We start from the raw sequence: 18,593 nt of genomic DNA, 5'->3' as shown, positions 1-18,593 counted from the left end.
GGGGCGTCATAAATTTTTTAGGATACCCAGAACTGGAACCGGAACCATTGTTATAGGTTTTGGTTCTGGGTACCTAGGAACGGGAACCGTCAGTTCTGGTTTCGGTTTCAAATTTCAAGGAATCGTCGGTTCTTGTTCTGGTTTTGGTTCCTTCAAAAAGTGTAGGGTATTCAGAATCGAATACCCCTAATTAAAAGAACACTTAATAGCTTGTTGGGTTCTATACGAAGTATTTGAAATACGAGAAAGAAATAACATTAGGATAATATTTCCAAAGGATTTGCAAATAGAACCGCAGGTTCTTTAATCATTGATGGTTTTAAAATCGTTAAGCCTACGTTTCACGCAATACATCGGGGCCAAGCCCATCAATTTTGGGCCTCCATGATTAGTGCGGACCCTGATATTAATGGGCCTGAATTTTATTTAGCCTACACTATAGTAACAGCCGTTGGGCGTAGGCCCACCTACTAAACTGGCGGGAATCCTACATATATTTGGCGCGAAAACCTTCTCCTACTTATGAAGGTTGGCGCCACGGTTTCTCACGCTCCACAGTTGCGCAGAGGTGAGTATCAAAATGGTCGGACCACTGTACGATTGTCTGGCGAACCCGCTGGGAGCCGTCCGATTGACCTTCGAGAAGGCGATCGCATCAGGATCCGATCCAGCTTCTTTGGACGGCAAAGACTGGGGCGCTCTCGAACTTTTCCGTCAATTTCTCTTCGATAAAGGCGGCCTCTCCCATGTAAATCCTAGACCTTGTTTTTTTATTAACTGATTCGCTTCAATAAATTTAATTGCTTTCTAACGCTGCCTGGATGAATTAAACAAATCAACAGACCTCTTCACGCTAGATCACTAGGGATTTTAAGGGAAACCGAACTAAGGGACCTGAGATTTGCGTTAATAATATGTGGATAAATTTTTTTATTTATTTGTCAATATTTTTATTATATAAGTCCCCTCTGTAAGGGTGCTCGAAGAAAAAAAATTGAAACTTTTTGCCGTATATTTGATTAAAAAGCGGGGTGTTTTATAACAGTATCCCTAAAATTAATTGTTTGATAAATTTGGAGAGCTGAATTATTTGATTTTACTTGTATTACTATTTGTAGGTTCCGATTCTTAATCCGACAACTATGAGATGGGTTCAGCCCAATACCTTGGTTCGCTTTCGTGGAATGATACAAGATATGTTGGGAAATGAGTTCTATGCGGGTGCTTATAAGGTAGTATTTTGCGTTTGATGATAGCATTCTATTGCCATTTTGATAATATTTATTTCTACTAAAAAGATTTGTTGTGTGTTATTATTGTAGGATGGTTCTGTATGGAGGACAAACAAGTTCATGGATTTTTCTCAGTATCCTATGACTTCTTCACTTGATTCACCTGATGTACGAGTCTGGGAACGTCGTTTGTTGTACTGCATTCCGGTTAGTCTCGTTTATACCTTCTTGTTTAGGATGTCATGGATATTGCGGTTATGGATCTGTTGGTATCACTCAGTAGAGATGAGTAGGAATATTTGCTATTCTTGTCAACATATATGTTTGATTGTGAATGGAATGTATATTCTTCTTTGTTTCCATGTAGAAAATATTGTTACATAGAACATATTTGAAATACAAGAAATTTGATTTGCCTCACGATCTATTGGGTTGTTTCCCTTTTTCTTTGTTTGTAGGTTCCAGGACAGAATTCGTGGACTGAAACTTCATCTGAAGTAATGATGAATTGGTGCATGGACGGGACATCCCAACAGGGAGAGAAGCGCCAAAGGATGGATGATGATGCTCCTGACCACGTGGATATGGTGGGACTTTCTTTATCATTTTGATTTTATTGGCTCATAGTTTTGATTAACCTTCTGCACTTACAACAACAAGGGTAAACATTCAACAAAAAATTGGAAATGGTTCTAAATATAATTAAGTATGAGAAGATATGTTGATTGCTTATATTTCAGCTGGACCATCATTGGCACATAGCGTGAACTGCTAATTGAACCTGAATAATGATTGATGATTGAGTCCTGCAGTTTGTAATCTATGTGATTCTTACTTTACCTGACTGACATACTGTGTTAATGGCAGGTAGCAGATCATGATTTTGAAAGTTCTCCCAGTGTCAAGAAGATGGTAAGAAGAAAAGTCTTTCACCCATAGCTTTTCTCTGTGTATTGGGATATAAAACGATGGTTGTAGGTAATGTTTAAGTATGTCTTTTGATGTGCTAAGTTTGAAAGGCCTTACCAGACAATAGAAAATTGCCCTTGGGTGTTATCTTTCTTCTTCGTAGAATATTAATGCATAGTCTATTTTTTGGGGATTCCTGTATGCTAATTATACTCTTTTACCTTTCTAGAGAGAGACTGGGGTTGCTTCTCCTTCTTCACTGTCCAAGGATTCTAAACTTGAGGGCACTTCTAGTGTAAGTACAGTTCCAGATATTGACAGAAATTCTCTTCCTTGTCTGGTAAAGGTAAATAACTGACTCCTCTTCTTGTTCTAAATACATAAAGGCCTTCCAGTTTGAACTATGTTAACCAGAGCTGCTCCTTTTTTCTCCTTAACTGATGAAAGTCAAAATTGATGATGCAGATTTATGACTGTCCAGAGAATGAGTTGAAGCTTAATGATGTTTTCGAGTTTGTTGGTGTACTCACGTTGAATTCAGATGTTAGTGTGGATAAAGATGATAATAATGAGTTCTCAAATGGTTTCTTTGAAGATGAGTTGGTTCATTCGCCCCCTGACAAGGTAGTGGCTACATGTTCGAGCCACTAAACATTGTCTCATTTGATGAACAAAAGATTCCTTTCTGTCATTTTTGTAGATATGTTTTAGCAGTCATCAATCTCTAAATTTCAGCTCCCTTTAGAATTTTCTGTAGTATTTTATAGTAAGTTCTAATGATAATTCATATATTGGCCACTTTTGCAATCCTACAATTTTTACGTCCTTATGCTTGACATTGGTCCATGCACTTTTCATGATCAAAACTTCCTTCATATTGTTTTAAATTTTAGAAAGCATTTGATATTTGATAAGCATTATGAACTCATCATAATATTTATTGGTAGTAATAAAGTGCATATATTTATTTTTATCTTGTTTAGAAAAGTAAGTCCAGTATTGAATCAGTTTTCTATCTTTTTTCTTTCAGGTACCACATCTTCATTGTCTTATTCACAGGAAGCTTGATGTTCACGACTTTTTACAGACTTCACCCATGATGGAGGTGATTATTTGCCTGTCTTAGCCTTGTTTATCCTTCTGATTATGGATTGTCAATCTACATTGTTCTGACATATGTTCTTTTAGTTATGGATTCCAAAAGTTCATTTTCTCTCATTGTTGATCTATGTTTCTAATCTTTGATCCTGCAGCCGAAGCCCCATTTGGTGAAAGAGATAAGGGAATCCCTGTTGAGGCATCTTACAGCTACTCTTGGGAATGATGGGATAGCAGCTCATTTCATGTTGTTACATCTTCTTTCCAAGGTAAATTGTTCTATGATGATCTTGGTTTCAGTTCTATACTATGCTTGCCAAGATTTTTATCTCCTATTCATTAATAAGTTGTTTACCATTTCTTTCTTGATAACACTTGTGGAGTAATGGAATGTTTTTTTGTCAAGCAGGTACATGCTAGAGCAGACAATTTTGCTGTGGGGAAACTTTCTCTGAATCTCACTTGTTTAAGCAAAGAAAGTGTGTCTGTGTTTGGCAATCAGCTTAGACTTGCTTTCCAGAATGTCTTACCATTCACACATTACGTACCCCTTACTGTGGAGTATCTTAACACTGCCTCACTTGCCCCCAAGAAGGATTATCAAACAAATAGGTAATCAGATTTATAATTTGTAACTATGAAACAGTATTGCCTCTAATCTAGTGAAATCTTGACATTTCCAACTAGAAGGTTTTTTAATACCTGCTTGACATACGTATTTAATGATCCAGATTAATACATGGAGCTCTACAGCTAGCTGAGGGCTCACACTTGATCATTGACGAAACCCGGTTGGAAGCAGGGACCCTCAACTCCACTGGGGTTGAGAATGCAAGGTTACTGAAACAGCTAATGGAATTTCAAAAGGTGAAATATTTATCTTTGCCTTTTTTATGCAAGCAAGATCTTTTGAACTGTTATTTTTTTACTAGAGTTGTGCATCAGGTGGTTGATCTTGAACTAGAGTTGTGGTTGAAATATGTCTCAGGTGGAGTACGACTTTGAGTACTACAAGATGGAAATGACTGCTGATGTCCAGTTGCTTATATTTTCCGAAGGGAAATCAAACATTGTACCTGCTGATTTGGTTGTACCTTTTCAGCCTTCTTCATCAGGTTCCTTTGAAGTTGTGCCTATAGAAACGCTAGAAGCTTGGAGATGGTACTTGGCTACCGTTAGATCATTGCCACATTCTATTGAATCAGAAATGCAGCAGGTATGCAAAATATGTAGCCTGCATTTCTTTCAGATAAATTTTCTCGAGCATTTAAGTTAAAACCTCATAACATGACACGGTGATACTTCACAGGTGGTGGAAAATGATTTGGTTGCAGCAAGGCAAACAAATAGAAGCTTAAACAGCAAAGATTTGAGCAGGTTTAATAACTTACAAGCTGTTATTATGTGATATTATTGTCAAATTATAAAAGTGTTTTAAACTTGGATGTCGGTATTTTTGTTTAATTGAACATAAACAAATATTGCATTTACAGATTGGTGACAATGGGGCGCCTGATGTCTGCAAGTTTTGGAGAGACAACTTTGACATTGCAACATTGGCAGTTGGTAAAGGAATTGGAGAGGCTGAGAATGGAGAGACTTAAGTAACTTTACTCATCAGTCGATTATTGTACCAGATGATATATAACCCTTGTGGGATGGTGCGGATCATCTGAAAATTTAATGGGTCTGTGTATAATTGGAGTTGATGTACAATCACTAATTACTATGATAAATTGCTTTGGCTATTCTTTACTAAAGCCCCTTCTTACGATGGGATTAATGTTATTAAACCTAAAGGATTTTAATGCTTGTTCTAACTAATAGTGCTGATGTACAATTAACTACCTATGCAATCACTGAATTAACCGCAAAACTAGTCCCAATTAGGCCTGCAAACGAGGCGTCCATCAGTTGCTCGGGCTCGAGTTGAGCTCTAGTGCCAATGTATATTTTTTATATTAAAATTAATACGATGGAATCCATCCACATGGGCCTGACTTGGTTTAAATTGGGCTTATATTTCGGGCTGACCCACTTAAATAAAAATCCTTCAAATTTAGGACATCTTTTTTCCGTACAGTTGACCATGGACGGTTCGACTTGAGTTGAGACTTGAGAATACAAGGAGAAAGCTCGTTCAGTTTCTCCGTTTAGACGAGAACGATGATGTTTATAAACAAATCACGCTTAGATGCGACCGTCTCCTCGTTCGTTACGGTGCACCCGCACGAGACCTCCGCTCTTCTCCACTCCTCCTCCTGCTTCTTCTTTGTACGTTTTCATTTCATTTGATCTCACTTGATTAAATTATACATTTTTTGTTTTAAATAATTATATTTTTACCGTAGATTTTGAGCGCATACTTTGTTGTGTTACCGTTGCGTGATGAAGGAGCGATCTCACTTGGTTTGTCAAAATTGCCTGGTCTCTTCGTCGGATCGTTATTGCTGACTTTAATAGCTGCGCCTGTTTCAACTCTCATATTTTCCTTGCCTAATCTCTCTAAATCCAAGGTACTTCTTCATGGCATTTCTATTCTTTGTTGTATAAGTTTTTAATTGAGGAGCTCACACAAAATTTCACTCAAATTCTGAACCATTTGATTAAATATATTAAGTTAAGTAGCTGCATTTTAGTTACCATAATTTTTTTTTTTTTTTTCATTTACAGTCTCTATAACATTATTTGTTTTAAAAATGCAAGTAATTTTGTTTTAGTCTCTTGCAAATTGCTGTGTCATGCTTCATTGTTTCAGGGTTGTGACTAAAGTGGGGTTACATGCATGTATATATTCATCTTTGTTCGTAATTGAGAAGAGAGGAAAAGATCATCGTTTAGGCTAATAGCTGAAGTTTTTGAGTTAAGATTTATGCTCGTTTGCATATCGTGCTGTAATAGGTGCTTCTTGAAATTCCAGGCTTTGGTTTTGATACATAGGTTTTTTGGTGTATCGCTTGTTGTATTCTACATTCTATGGCAGTCTTCCTCAGCAGGGTATTTATCATCCAACTTGGAGGTGAGACGAGAACCACTGTTATTGTAATGCTCTCCGATTTTTATTCTCAGTCTATCTTTAGTGAACTATGTGCTTTCCCACGTGCAGGGTAAATTGAAAGAGGATCCAGAGGGTGACCTTAATCAAACTAGCACCGCAGGTTCTGTAGATTGGAGTAACCGTGGTTGGTTTTATGTTTCAGTCAGAATTGGATTCTTCCTTTGGGTAAGACAATAACTGAGTTATTTGTACTTGGTTTTTGCAGTAAATTATTGTTGAGCATTTTTGGTTATAGTTTAATATTATTATTTCTATTTTCTGCGTTGAAGGTGGCTTTGCTTAATTTGATTACAATTTCTTCAACTTGGGCTAGAGTGATTGATGTGATGAACACTGAGGTCTGTATGCAAGATCTCTTATGAAAATTGTGGTAAAAATTGTGGTTTTTTGAGCACATTTAACTTTGTCTCTTATTCAGTCAGGCTCAAGATTGTTTGGGTTCATTGGTGCTGGTGCTACATTTGGCCAGCTTTTTGGTTCATTGTTTGCCACAGCTATGGCCTTTTTAGGTCCATGTACGTTTTCCCATTCAATTTTGTACAATCTTTTGCTATTTATTATATTCTTCTTTTTATCTTCCTTTAAACCAAGGGCTTGTTCATTGTAGTTCTCCTCCTGTTTGCTGCTCTGTTGATGGAACTCGCAGCACAGTCATCAAAAGGAATCAATAAGGATATATCTCATCCTTCTGAAGAGTTAACTCCCATAAGGTTAGCTATATAACATATATTTCTTTGTTCCACTTAGTGGTTTTGGTTTCTGTTGATGCCTAGTGATAACATAATTGGAATTTGAATAGTAATGGTTTCTTCTTTTCTGGAAAAATCTGAATTTCACTAAAACATATCATGTTTAATATGCTGCAATTTATAGAAGATATCTAGGTTGGAATTTGAATAGTTGGTTTCATTTTTTTTTTTGGGGAAAATTTGAATTTTACTGAATTATATTATGTTTAATATGCTGCAATTTATAGAAGACATCTGGATCACATTACAGAAGATAAAGTTTGCATGCATTCACAGACACAGAACACACACAAGCTCAGAGCTGTATAAGATCTTAACCTGGTTGCTTTTGCATTTAGAAAAGCTGATTCTGATCAACAAAGTGAGGCTGAAGTGCAGACTGCACCTGCAGCCAAAGCATCTTCCCCTAAGTTATCTACTTCAACAGTGAAGCCTCGTCTTGGGGCTATCCTAGATGGACTCTGGCTTATACTCTCCTCAACTTATCTGTTGTATGTGTCTTTATTCCTGTGGCTGAGTGCAGTTGTCTCCTCATTCTTCTATTTTCAGGTAAAGCAGCCTCTGCTCTTGGAAATGTATTTTGGGTTTTTTAAACCACCTCTGACTTGTATTTTGACTGAAAGTTACGGAAGATCAATTAGGTTATATCAAGCACTACATTATTTGTTTTTTAGTTCAAATCATTGTCACTGTATTACTGGTTAACAATAAAAGATTGGCATATTAAATTGAGATTAATTTGCTTGATTTCATATGGTTGCTCCAGATTTTTGGTGATCGTCTTTCCTTATATTTTTTTCTCTTTCTCTTATTGAAATGCATTTTGTTGTATATTTTATACCATATCCCAATCTTACTGGTCCACCATTCTTTGCTGAATTGCAGAAAGTGACTGTTATTGCCATGACTGTTGCAAGCCCTGTTGGTAGAAGAAGATTGTTTGCCGAGATAAATAGCTTTATTGCTGTTTTTATTCTTGCTGGACAACTAACTTTAACAGTATGCTACCTCTATGGTTAGGTTCTGTGCTGTAATGTATTTGATTTTATACTTTGCTGTTCCAATAAATTTCTTCAAGGATGTGTTAGGGATGTGTTTATACTTGGCAGAATAATTATATGTCTTCCCTCTCTCCCTACCTCCTTTCCTAGTAGAGAGAAAAGAAAAAAGTTTGTTCCAAAGTTGATGAGGTAGATATTATGATCATATGAAATTTAGTATTAGCCTAGATAAAGAAGGGTTGTGGCATATACTGTCTTTGCAAAACAACTTCTTGAAATCTTGCATAAAATAAACTTCCAATATTGATAATTCAAATTTTTAATGGGGGTTAGATGTGGTCACTAATTGGGGAGTATTATGCCTAGACAATGGCAAGTGTTATCTTGAGTCAGGCCAAAGGAAAAAGTATGATAATGAAATTTTTTAGGAGAAAAACACCAATACTTATGCTAGATGCCACTAATACAATTTCTTTTTCCTTTATTGGTTTACCCAATTATGTACAGGGACGTATCCTTTCTATTGCTGGGGTTACTGTGGCTATTTGTGCTGCTCCATTTGTTGCCTTTTCAAATATGATTGCTATTGCAATATGGCCAACTTGGGTGGTGGTTGCTGCTTCTGAGACCATACGAAAGGTTTGTCATGAATTCCTACTTTGTTTCCTTCTTGTAGTGAGGGTTATGTATTGTTGATCCATGTATTACTTGTCAGTTGATTCTGTATACATTATAGATAAATGCAATTTTTACTGGGGTTCAGAAGACATTTAACTGGAAGTTGTTCTAAAATTCAAATGTTGAGTAAATCTTACAGTTAGGCATCTTCATTACTTTGTAGGTGGTTACTTATGTTGTGACCAGGCCTGGAAGAGAACTTTTATTTACTGTGGTCTCCCAAGAGGAGAAATACAAAGCTAAGGTAAGCAATCTATAATTGATTTTTATTTTTATCGTAACTGGAATGTGGAGCATAGAATCACCTTGTATGCCCATTATTTGATGATCTTATAATTAGTTTCTTCAATTTGAGATGTTGTCCTCAAAGAATATGCACAATAATTAGCATCTATTCAAGTTTTCTTTTTATTCTTGTATACATTGCATCTGTTGTGCTCTACTATTTTAAAATGTCAAAAGTAGCGAAACATCAGGGCTTTTCTGAACACAAGTTTCCACAGGTATGCATAGATGTAATTGTCCAACGACTTGGAGATGCATCCGCAGCAGGAATGTACAAACTACTGTTTGGCACTCTCCATGGGAGAACATCAACCGTTTCCCTCTATGCCCTTCCTGTAAGTCTAAACCAACTTCCCAGATATTTATATTTTAAGTCTCAAACATGTTTTCATTCAATTCAATGAGCTTTTTCATTGTCAGTATCTAACTGCTTCTAGCTATTTTTGTTCTCAACTTTGGTACATTAATTACATAATGCATTCTTTCTCTTAGTGTTTATATCCTTTGGCTGAAGATTTGCTTGTTGTCTTTTGGCTCAGGTCTGTTTATTATGGATCGCTACAGCATTCCATTTAGGACGCCGCCAAGCACAACTAGCAAAGCTTTCAGCTTCCTCCCCTTCCTGAATTTTTTTTTCTGGAAAGGATGATTTTTTTTTTGTACAAATAGTCAGTATTGTAGTTCACTTAAATGTCTTACTATTCATGTAACTAACAAAGCGATAACTTAATAGACAACAGTTTTGCATTTGTGTTGCCCAAATTTTATAGAATAATAATACCAAAATGAGAAGCAAATAGCAGCTATCTAATGAAAGAGGTAATTAATTTCATTCAGAAAGAAACTCAACATTCGAGACTGCCATGAAATTGCTCCTCCAACTTCCCTCTCAGCCCCAGGCACACAATATCAATATCGATCTCTAGTTGCTTCATTATGTTTTAAACTTCTGATAACAATGAACCTATCGAGCATGCAGATTACTTCAAAGTTCAAAACACTAACAATAGCTGCCATTTTTCAATACAAAAAGTTTTTGCCTAAATTGGTCCAAAGTGAAGGAGGCATGGATATTGTATCGATCAAGATTGAGACTGTTTGGATCCCCACTAAATTAACCTCCCTTTTCGGGATTCCAAGATTATCTTCTTCAAGAGTCCAGGGCCCTCTCCTTAACTCACTGTCGTCTTCACTAGAATTGCACCCATTTTTGCAACAGCTGCAGCAGGCTGCCTAGCTACTCTCATTTTGTGAAGTTTATGAGGGTTAAAAACCAGAACAAAATGGGACTCAAAAACAGTAATAATAAACAAAGGAATTAGAAAGTTCCCAATACTGGAAAAGTCCCTAAAAGCTTCAAACTACACCTAGAAACTAGGAAATATAATAATAATGGCAAGAGTGGTGGTGCTTTTATATAGAAATGGACAGGAATTGGAACATTCAAAGTATTTTTCTAATTCCTTCACATCAATAAAAAAGAAACCAATCACAAGGGAATTATTATTCACACAAGTGAATTGTGGGTCCTCTTTATTTATATCCCCCCACCAACTCATGAGCATAGTTAGTAAATACGGTACGGTAAAAATGGTACGAGAATTTTATGGGATGATACGGCAAACGGTGAAAAAACATTTTAAAATTTGGCCTTAAAATTTGGATACGGAAAATATAGTACGGTTTAATAGTGTATATTGTCAATAATACGTTTTAAAAAATACGGTAATATTAATCCTAATTTTAGTATTTTTTATGATCATTGAATTAATTATTCTTTATTTTTTTTATAGGTGTATAATTTATTTCTTTTTAATTAAATATTTTAGTTTTTATTATAATATATTAAAAATGACCAATTATTAAATAAAATAAATAATTTTATTGTCTTTTAAGTGGAAGAAGAAGATGGACGAACAGTGGTGTTTGTTGAGTAGTTGAAGAGGAAAGATAGAGACGCCAAAAAAGAGAAGAGAGAGAAAAAGGCACAAAAAAAGAAAAAGAGAAGAAGGGAGAAAGAGGGCACAAAAAAAGAGAAAAGAAGAAGAGAGGAGAAAGGAAGCGGCGCAGCAAAGGGAATAAAAGGCGCGAGAAAGAGACTGACACCGCGCTTAAGAGACTGAGCATAAAACCGACGTTACTTTGATCAAATTTTACCTAAATGACGAAGTTTTGATTAAATTTAACCTAAAACGATATTGTTTTGATCAAATTTCATCTAAAATACATCGTTTTGGCTCAGTAAATAAAATTTTAGTTTTAAAATATGATTGAATTATACGAGAATTATATGTGAATTATATGGTTAGGCATATAATTCGCGTATAATTCAACTGTATTTATAAAATACAGGAATTCGTGTTCTATACGTGAATTATAGATTGGGCTATAATTCACGTATAAAACGCAAATTTTACTAACTGGCTCGTGAGTATACAACATTAACATCTTTGCCATTGTCTTATCTAGACTCTCCTGAATTTTTATACATTATAGAATGAACGGTTAAGATTTATTATCTGTTTGGATTAAGAAAGAGCATCTCCAAATTATTCTTTATATGACTGAAACTCTTTATTATAAAAAGCCTATCCTAAAATAAGAGTTTAACATACTTTTTATCTTTAAAATATAAATTAGAGAATGAGTTTGACTCTATATATTTAGAGAGTCAAATTTCATTCTCTATCCTAATTTTTATAATAAGTACAAGTTTTTATGCATTTTATTTATTAATTCCTCTCCTATTAAGTATTTTTCTTAAAAAAAAAGAGCATCTTCATTAAATTTAAAATCTATTAGATTTAAATAAAAATTGTGTTATTTATATTTAAAAATGAATGAGATGCTCTATTTATATAAAAAACGTTTTTCAGAATAAAAATCACCATGGAGATACTCTTAATGAAAGAGAGAATTAAAATAGAAACTTGTAGTTTATTAATTAAAATTAAGATAGATGAAATTTAACTCTCTAAAATGTGGAGAGTCAAACTCACTTTCTAATTTGTATTTTAAAGATAAGAGTAAGTTAGACTCTTGTTTTTATGAATAAAGAGTTTGGGTCTTATAAAAAACATTTGGGATACATTAGGGAGCCCAACAAGGCTTTTCCAGATTCTTCAATTTTATAAAAAGGTGGTCAAATAATACATATTATTTGATGATTAATTTAGTCCACAATATTGAAATATACGGCATTTATTCATGTTAACCAGAAACGGTCATCTTTGAGAAGGCTTAGGAGAACGTTTTATTGAGCCACGACTTGACACATCCTTCAAACATGTGCCTACACTTGTTCTGGGTTAATGTAAAATCAAATCCAGGAAAGCTTAACTCAAAATAAATTTATAAAAACTTGATAAATTTTTTAAGATAATGATATTCATCCCAAATTTCAAACTCACACAGATAAAATAAAAGAATCAATACAGATAAAATAATGAAAAATGATGGGGCTAGGAAGAGGATGCTGCCTCTGTCTCTGTGTCCGTACCTCTGCCTATGCCTTTAGGTCTTTCACCTAGAAGATCAACCAGAGAGGAAAGTCAGCGGAAAGAAAAAAAAATTTCTTGGACGTTTTTTCAATCGTATATTCAGTCCCATTGAAAATAAGGGGTACGAGCTCAAGCAGTTGACTACTTTCTTTTCTAATAACAAGAGTGTATCGTTCGGCTCATTTGGAGGGAAGAAAGATTCATATTAATCGTAGGCTTAGACCTCCTTACCTCTGTGATAGCCTATTTATCTAGTTTACGAGGCTTTCAGTCTACGATAGCTAGTTACAGATGATAAGAAAGGATAGGGCTAGTTTCAGATTAAGCAGTTTTGCATATAAGGAGAGGTACACCAATCGTGCCTAACTGCTTTTTAAAGCAGCCAGACAGATTCAAAAGAAATTTCAGCAATCTTCGTCAAAGAGCCTAGCGCTTGGTGATTCAATTGCACACAGTTGATTCTCGAACAAGAACAGCGCTTAGGCATTCAGTAACGACGGTTATTCCAGCAAAGGGGCAACAAGGAGACAAAGATGACCTGCCAATGGTAATCTTAAATAAGAGTACGTGCACTAAGGCGTGGTGCATTCCCCTGGCTCGTACCAAAACAGCTGAGATCAAAACTTCTATCTGGGCTAGTGCCGTTAGGGCAATTTCAACAATAGAATCTATCTGCCAGGCGCATCTGGGGCGATAACGGTTTCAGTGCAGTTGAAGTTTTCCGGATATAGTGTTTCATTTGTCCCGTAACTAGTATCGCCTCCCCGCCCAGCTCTATCAGCAGCCCTTTCTTTTGCAATACTTAATAAGTCTTTCATGGCCCAATATTATACAGCGTTCTCTACCATAGAATTCGGCCTTCGGGGTCAACCCGGCGGCTTCTATGAGAAGGCGCGCAAAGAGGCTCGAGGGCTTGTTAAGGAAGGCGGCAAGGGCCGACGAGGGGGAAAACGAAAAGGAAAAGGAGCAGCACTTTCTGTAGTTGTATAGGTCTGGGCTCTCTTCTTCTTCTAGTCATCTGCAACAACTGCCAATCCCGCCCTCTTTCTCTCTATGGGATCCCGACCTCGACAAGGGTCCGATGGATGTGTGGCTGGGCATGGGATGCTGTAAATCAAGACCTTTTACCTGAGCTGAGAGGTAGGTAGGGCGCTTATCAAATGATACAGAGGTCTCTTCGATTACCATACTACCCATGTGAAAAGGAAACCACGATCATCTTGTTCTATTTTCGCTGGTATGACTTCGAGCATTTGATTGATGACTCATTCCTCTACGATTGGTCCGACTTTCTGACTTAAGAGGTTCACAATACCTTTCTTCATATTCCCTTACATTGAATGCTCCTTCAAACATGTGCCTACGACTTTGTTCTGGGTTAATGTAATCAAATCCGGGAAAGCTTACCTCAAATAATATTATAAAAACTTGATAAATTTTTTAAGAATAATGATATTCATCCCAAATTTCAAATCTCAACAGATAAAAAAGATCAATACAGTTTACGATGAGTGTCATTAATAGTCTTAAACTTATACTGACAATTTATTTTGACAACGTACGATGAGTATCATTTTGAAGATCACCGAGACTCACCACGCCACCATGAACCCTAAACCTACATTACATGCCACATATGGCTGCCGTCACTTTATTATAATAAAAGATATAAATCATATATTCTACACACGTGAAGATCAGAGCAAGATGCCCGTTACGTGGACGAAAGGAGGCCGTCGACAAGGAAATAATGATCCTAATCCAAGAGAAGTTTGCCATATTTACCTGTTTTGAAACTATTTGCGCCACGGATTGGTCATCATGCAACGGCCGTCGCGCGGATAATCCGGCGGAGTTGATGTTGGCGTTGTAGAGGGGGTGAAAAGCATTATGAAAATGGTTAAGGGCATCCTTCGAGACAGTTCCACTCCTCCCTTGAGCACCATTAATACCAGATGAATGATTTCCATAACCAGGCAACATAGCTTTATTTGCCGATGGCCCTTTTTTTTAACGTCGGCATATTGAGATGGTGGTGGAAAGCTAGGTTTTTGGTTGACATAGTAGCGAATGGTAAATAAAATGGATAGGAGAGTAAAAATATAGAAAATTCTTTGGCTAACACAAAATTGCGTATGGTAGGTTCACATTTATAGATGAAATTATTACTGCATGCAGTTATTGGCAAAAATTGGGTGTAATTACAATAAAATGGTAAAAAAAGGATGTCATTATCTTTTTATTGGAGCCGACTTCTAGAAAAAAAAATCGATACAGAATCTTTCTAACCGGTGAAAAAGGAAGATTGATTGATTCACTTGGCTAAAACGGTCCTATCTTAAAGCTTGATCAGGTAGAAGTGACCATATATATTGTTTCTCATACAGATAGGACAAAAAATACAAAGAAAACAATCCCATAAATGTTATAGAGATATCTAAAAGATAAATAAAAAAATGTTTCAGATTTACGGTCAGACAGCTTTAGTTTGCATGCATGTGGCTTTTGTGTTTAAAAACCGAGTCACAATCTGATTGCTATTGCCATATCAAGACGACCTGACCACTTATCAATACAAACGTTAACTCATCAATACACATATAAACTTAACTTTACCATTCCACATGATTATTCATAGAATTGAATTATTGTCCAAGAATGAATTTGGAAAATAATTAATTTCCATATCGCATCTCATCGCCGTCTGAGTGTGGGGGTCCAATCAGGAATATTGCATTACTTTGTGTTTATAAGAGCCGTCACTCACTTTAATTGCTACCTCCATCCTCAACGCCTCACCCTTACCTAGATCGCTTTTTTTCACATTATATGTGTTTAGCTGCCTGCCAAAGTAGCCGCCCCCTTGTGTGTCCAGGCAAATCACCTATTATTTTTTAACACTTGTTTAGCCTACTGTGGTTCAAGTTGAAGTTGGATAGTTCCCTTCAAACTTTGCTTCCAGTAAGCTATCTCAAACTCAAACCTCTTCCTATTCTATCCTATGATTATACATACTTGCACAAACTAATTTATGAATCATTTCTAATTTAATACACCATATCTTATGTGTGTATATGACAACACCTTACCTTATCACAAATTATTGTTTAGGCTATTAATTAGTGCAGTTAGAGTTCCAGATTTTGGAGAGGGGGGTAGGTATATTAGCTATATGAATATTTTAGAAAAACCCCTAATTTTTAAAAATTAATTATGAATTATGTGTAATTTTTGAAAAACAAGGAAATCAAGTAGAAGAAGAGGTCCAACATAACTTTCTCTTCTTTTTATAACAAGTTACAGTCACACCGATGCATTTCAGACTAGGGAAACAAAAATAGTATCTGTAACCATAAACATGCTTGGAAGAAGAGTACTTTTGATAATGAAGTAGGTGTTTTTGCATTAATTGCTACTTCATCAATCTACTTCTCTATATGATTGGTCAGAGTCACAAAAAAAATGGTATATTTTCTATATATCATTATGGATCGGATTAACCTTTCTACTGGCTATGCCTGATTCTCTCATCTCTCACAACTATTTTCATTCCAGAATAAGAAATAAAATAACCCTACATGGAAGAATCTAAACAGAATAAATAACTGTACGCGCACCAAACTAATAGGATAAGCGAAAGAAATTGAAATAGAATATGCTTGTGAGGAGAACACCTAAACTTGGATTTGACTATCTTTTTAGTTAATAATTGAAGTGACAAAATTCTTGTTACATTAAAGTTACTCGTTAGACTGTCTCCTTCAAACTCACATTGGTGGCATAGGATTCTAAGATGTATTAATTGCATTGCTTTTAATCAGTCGAATGGTTAAGTAACATAAACATGGACTTCTGTTATAAGTTATAATGTTAATAATTAAATATGAATTTGAGCCATGTTTAGTGTTTACAGCGGGCACCTGACACATCATCAGCCACTGTGGAATCGGCCACAGCAGACCTACCAAAACTCTTTCAGTTATTTAAAGCGCCGACCCAAGGTTTGGCAAAATAACAGATTGATACTCAAAAGGTTTTAAAACGATAAACAGGTACCTTCTATTAGTGAAAAGACTAGAATACCCTTTGAGAAATATTAGTCTATTTTTTTAATTACTTGTAGACCTCTTAAGTTTATTAATTTCATCAAATACCCCCAGAAAAAAAGTTTAAAAATTAACAAAAACACCCTCACTCACCCATGCTTATCAGATTCCGACGGCCACCACCGTAAATGACCAGTAATTCACCAATCTGGCCTTTTTCGGCTAGATATACTGTAGATCTGGCCGAAAAAAGGCCAAATCTGACATGAAAAGGCCAGATCTGACCGGAAAGTGACGGCTAAAGAAATGGTCGTCGTTGACAGACAACGACGACCACATCTTTGGCTATCGCTGACGGCCAAAGATGGAGTGTTGCGGCCATGACGGCCAGATCTGGCGTTTTTCGACCATATCCGTGGTGGATCTGGCCGAAAAAGGTTAGATCGGTGAACTACCAGCCATTTCCGGTGGTGGCGTAGACCATTGTGACAAATTCCAAATTCCGGTTACCACCGACGGTGGCCGCCGGAATCTGGCAAGTATGGGTAAGTGAGAGTGTTTTTGTTAATTTTTAAACTTTTTTCTGGGGGTATTTGATGGAATTAATAAACTTTAAGGGTCTAAAAGTAATTAAAAAAATAGACTAATATTTCTCAAAGGGCATTCTAGTCTTTTCACTAATGGAAGGTACCTATTTATCTTTTTGAATCCTTTTGGATACCAATCTGTTGTTTTGTCAAACTTTAGGTAGGTGTAAATCGTTTTTCGTTATTTAAAGGCCGGAATCAACTGCTACCCCCAAATCGTCTCATATAGAATTTTACTGGTACCTAAATAATGAGTCAAAATAATACATATTAATTTGATGATTAATTTAGTCACAATAATATTGAAATATACGGCATTTATTCATGTTAACCAGAAAACTGTCATCATTTGAGAAGGGACTTAGGAGAACGTTTTATTGAGCCATCGACTTGAACAAATCCTTCAAACATGTGCCTACGACTTTGTTTGGGTAATGTAAAATCAAATCCAGGAAAAGCTTAACTCAAAATAAATATATAAAAACTTGATAAATTTTTAAGAATAATGATATTCATCCCAAATTTCAAATCTCAAACAGATAAAATAAAAGATCATACAGATAAAATAATGAAAAAGATGGGGCAGGAAGAGGATGCTGCTCGTTCTCTGTGTCCGTAGCCTTGCCTATGCCTTAGGTCTTCACTAGAAGATCAACCAGGAAGAGGAGAAGTCAGCGAAAGAAAAAAAAAATGAATTTCTTGGACGTTTTTTCATCGTATATTCAGTCCCAATTGAAAATAAGGGGTACGAGCTCAAGCAGTTGACTACTTTCTTTTTCTAAATAACAAGAGTGTATCGTTCGGCTCATTTGGAGGGAAGAAAAGATCATATTAATCGATAGGCTTAGACCTCCTTACCTCTGTGATAGCCTATTTATCTAGTTTACGAGGCTCAGTCTACGTAGCTAGTTACAGATGATAAGGAAAGGATAGGGCTAGTTTCAGATTAAGCTAGTTTTGCATATAAGGAGAGGTACACCAATCGTGCCTAACTGACTTTTTAAAGCAGCCAGACAGATTCAAAAGAAATTTCAGCAATTCGATCAAAGAGCGCTAGCGCTTGGTGATTCAATTGCATCACAGTTGATTCTCGAACAAGAACAGCGCTTAGGCATTCAGTACGACCGGTTATTCCAGCAAGAGCGGCAAAAGAGGAGACAAAGAGTACTGCCAATGGTAATATCTTAAATAAGAGTACCGTGCACTAAGGCGTGGTGCATTCCCTGGCTCGTACCAAAACAGCTGAAGATCAAAACTTCTATCTGGGCTAGTGCCGTTAGGGCAATTTCAACAATAGAATCTATTCTGCCAGGCGCATCTGGGGCGATAACGGTTCAGTGGCAGTTGAAGTTTTCCGGATATAGTAGTTTCATTTGTCCCGGTAACTAGTATCGTCCCCGCCAGCTCTATCAGCAGGCCCTTTTTTGCAATACTTAATAAGGTCTTTCAT

The 18,593-nt window shown here is 36.1% G+C and overlaps 2 protein-coding genes across 4 annotated transcripts; both read left to right on the top strand.

The window, feature by feature from the left end:
- Positions 1-541: 541 nt before the first annotated feature.
- Positions 542-5,033, top strand: LOC116141235 (mini-chromosome maintenance complex-binding protein-like). The gene is made up of 14 exons (XM_031426756.1): positions 542-748; positions 1,119-1,232; positions 1,323-1,439; positions 1,691-1,819; positions 2,100-2,144; positions 2,371-2,487; positions 2,607-2,765; positions 3,172-3,246; positions 3,395-3,508; positions 3,649-3,851; positions 3,971-4,106; positions 4,228-4,455; positions 4,549-4,616; positions 4,733-5,033. The coding sequence occupies exons 1-14, from the start codon at positions 581-583 to the stop codon at positions 4,845-4,847; spliced, it is 1,788 nt and encodes a 595-aa protein (XP_031282616.1). The 5' UTR covers positions 542-580; the 3' UTR covers positions 4,848-5,033.
- A 302-nt stretch (positions 5,034-5,335) lies between these two features.
- Positions 5,336-9,725, top strand: LOC116141172. Of its 3 annotated transcripts, none has more exons than XM_031426708.1 (13): positions 5,336-5,513; positions 5,591-5,755; positions 6,223-6,258; positions 6,346-6,462; positions 6,567-6,635; positions 6,716-6,812; positions 6,905-7,007; positions 7,385-7,595; positions 7,932-8,045; positions 8,555-8,686; positions 8,889-8,969; positions 9,229-9,345; positions 9,550-9,725. In XM_031426708.1, exons 1-13 carry the CDS (start codon positions 5,406-5,408, stop codon positions 9,634-9,636), a joined length of 1,437 nt encoding a protein of 478 aa, XP_031282568.1. In that variant the 5' UTR covers positions 5,336-5,405; the 3' UTR covers positions 9,637-9,725. The 3 variants fall into 3 exon arrangements, 2 of the variants coding, with proteins under 2 accessions (XP_031282568.1, XP_031282564.1); XM_031426704.1 differs by having other exon boundaries at positions 6,160-6,258; XR_004129750.1 differs by lacking the exon at positions 9,550-9,725 and having other exon boundaries at positions 6,160-6,258; positions 7,932-8,061; positions 9,229-9,289.
- The last annotated feature ends 8,868 nt before the right edge of the window (positions 9,726-18,593 follow it).

Source organism: Pistacia vera, unplaced genomic scaffold, assembly GCF_008641045.1.
Source record: "Pistacia vera cultivar Batoury unplaced genomic scaffold, PisVer_v2 Contig1111, whole genome shotgun sequence".
Classification (NCBI taxonomy): Eukaryota; Viridiplantae; Streptophyta; class Magnoliopsida; order Sapindales; family Anacardiaceae; genus Pistacia; species Pistacia vera.
Note: the sequence above shows the minus strand (reverse complement) of the source record. Positions and strands in the feature narration are given on the sequence as shown.

Excerpts from the sequence above, each read along its gene's own strand:
- LOC116141235 (XM_031426756.1), top strand. The coding sequence starts at position 581 with ATGGTCGGACCACTGTACGATTGTCTGGCGAACCCGCTGGGAGCCGTC. Across the intron at positions 3,509-3,648 it reads TGTTACATCTTCTTTCCAAG|GTACATGCTAGAGCAGACAA; the intron begins GTAAATTGTTCT and ends TTTGTCAAGCAG. Across the intron at positions 4,456-4,548 it reads TTGAATCAGAAATGCAGCAG|GTGGTGGAAAATGATTTGGT; the intron begins GTATGCAAAATA and ends GATACTTCACAG.
- LOC116141172 (XM_031426704.1), top strand. The coding sequence starts at position 5,406 with ATGATGTTTATAAACAAATCACGCTTAGATGCGACCGTCTCCTCGTTC. Across the intron at positions 7,008-7,384 it reads GAAGAGTTAACTCCCATAAG|AAAAGCTGATTCTGATCAAC; the intron begins GTTAGCTATATA and ends TTTTGCATTTAG. Across the intron at positions 8,687-8,888 it reads CTTCTGAGACCATACGAAAG|GTGGTTACTTATGTTGTGAC; the intron begins GTTTGTCATGAA and ends ATTACTTTGTAG.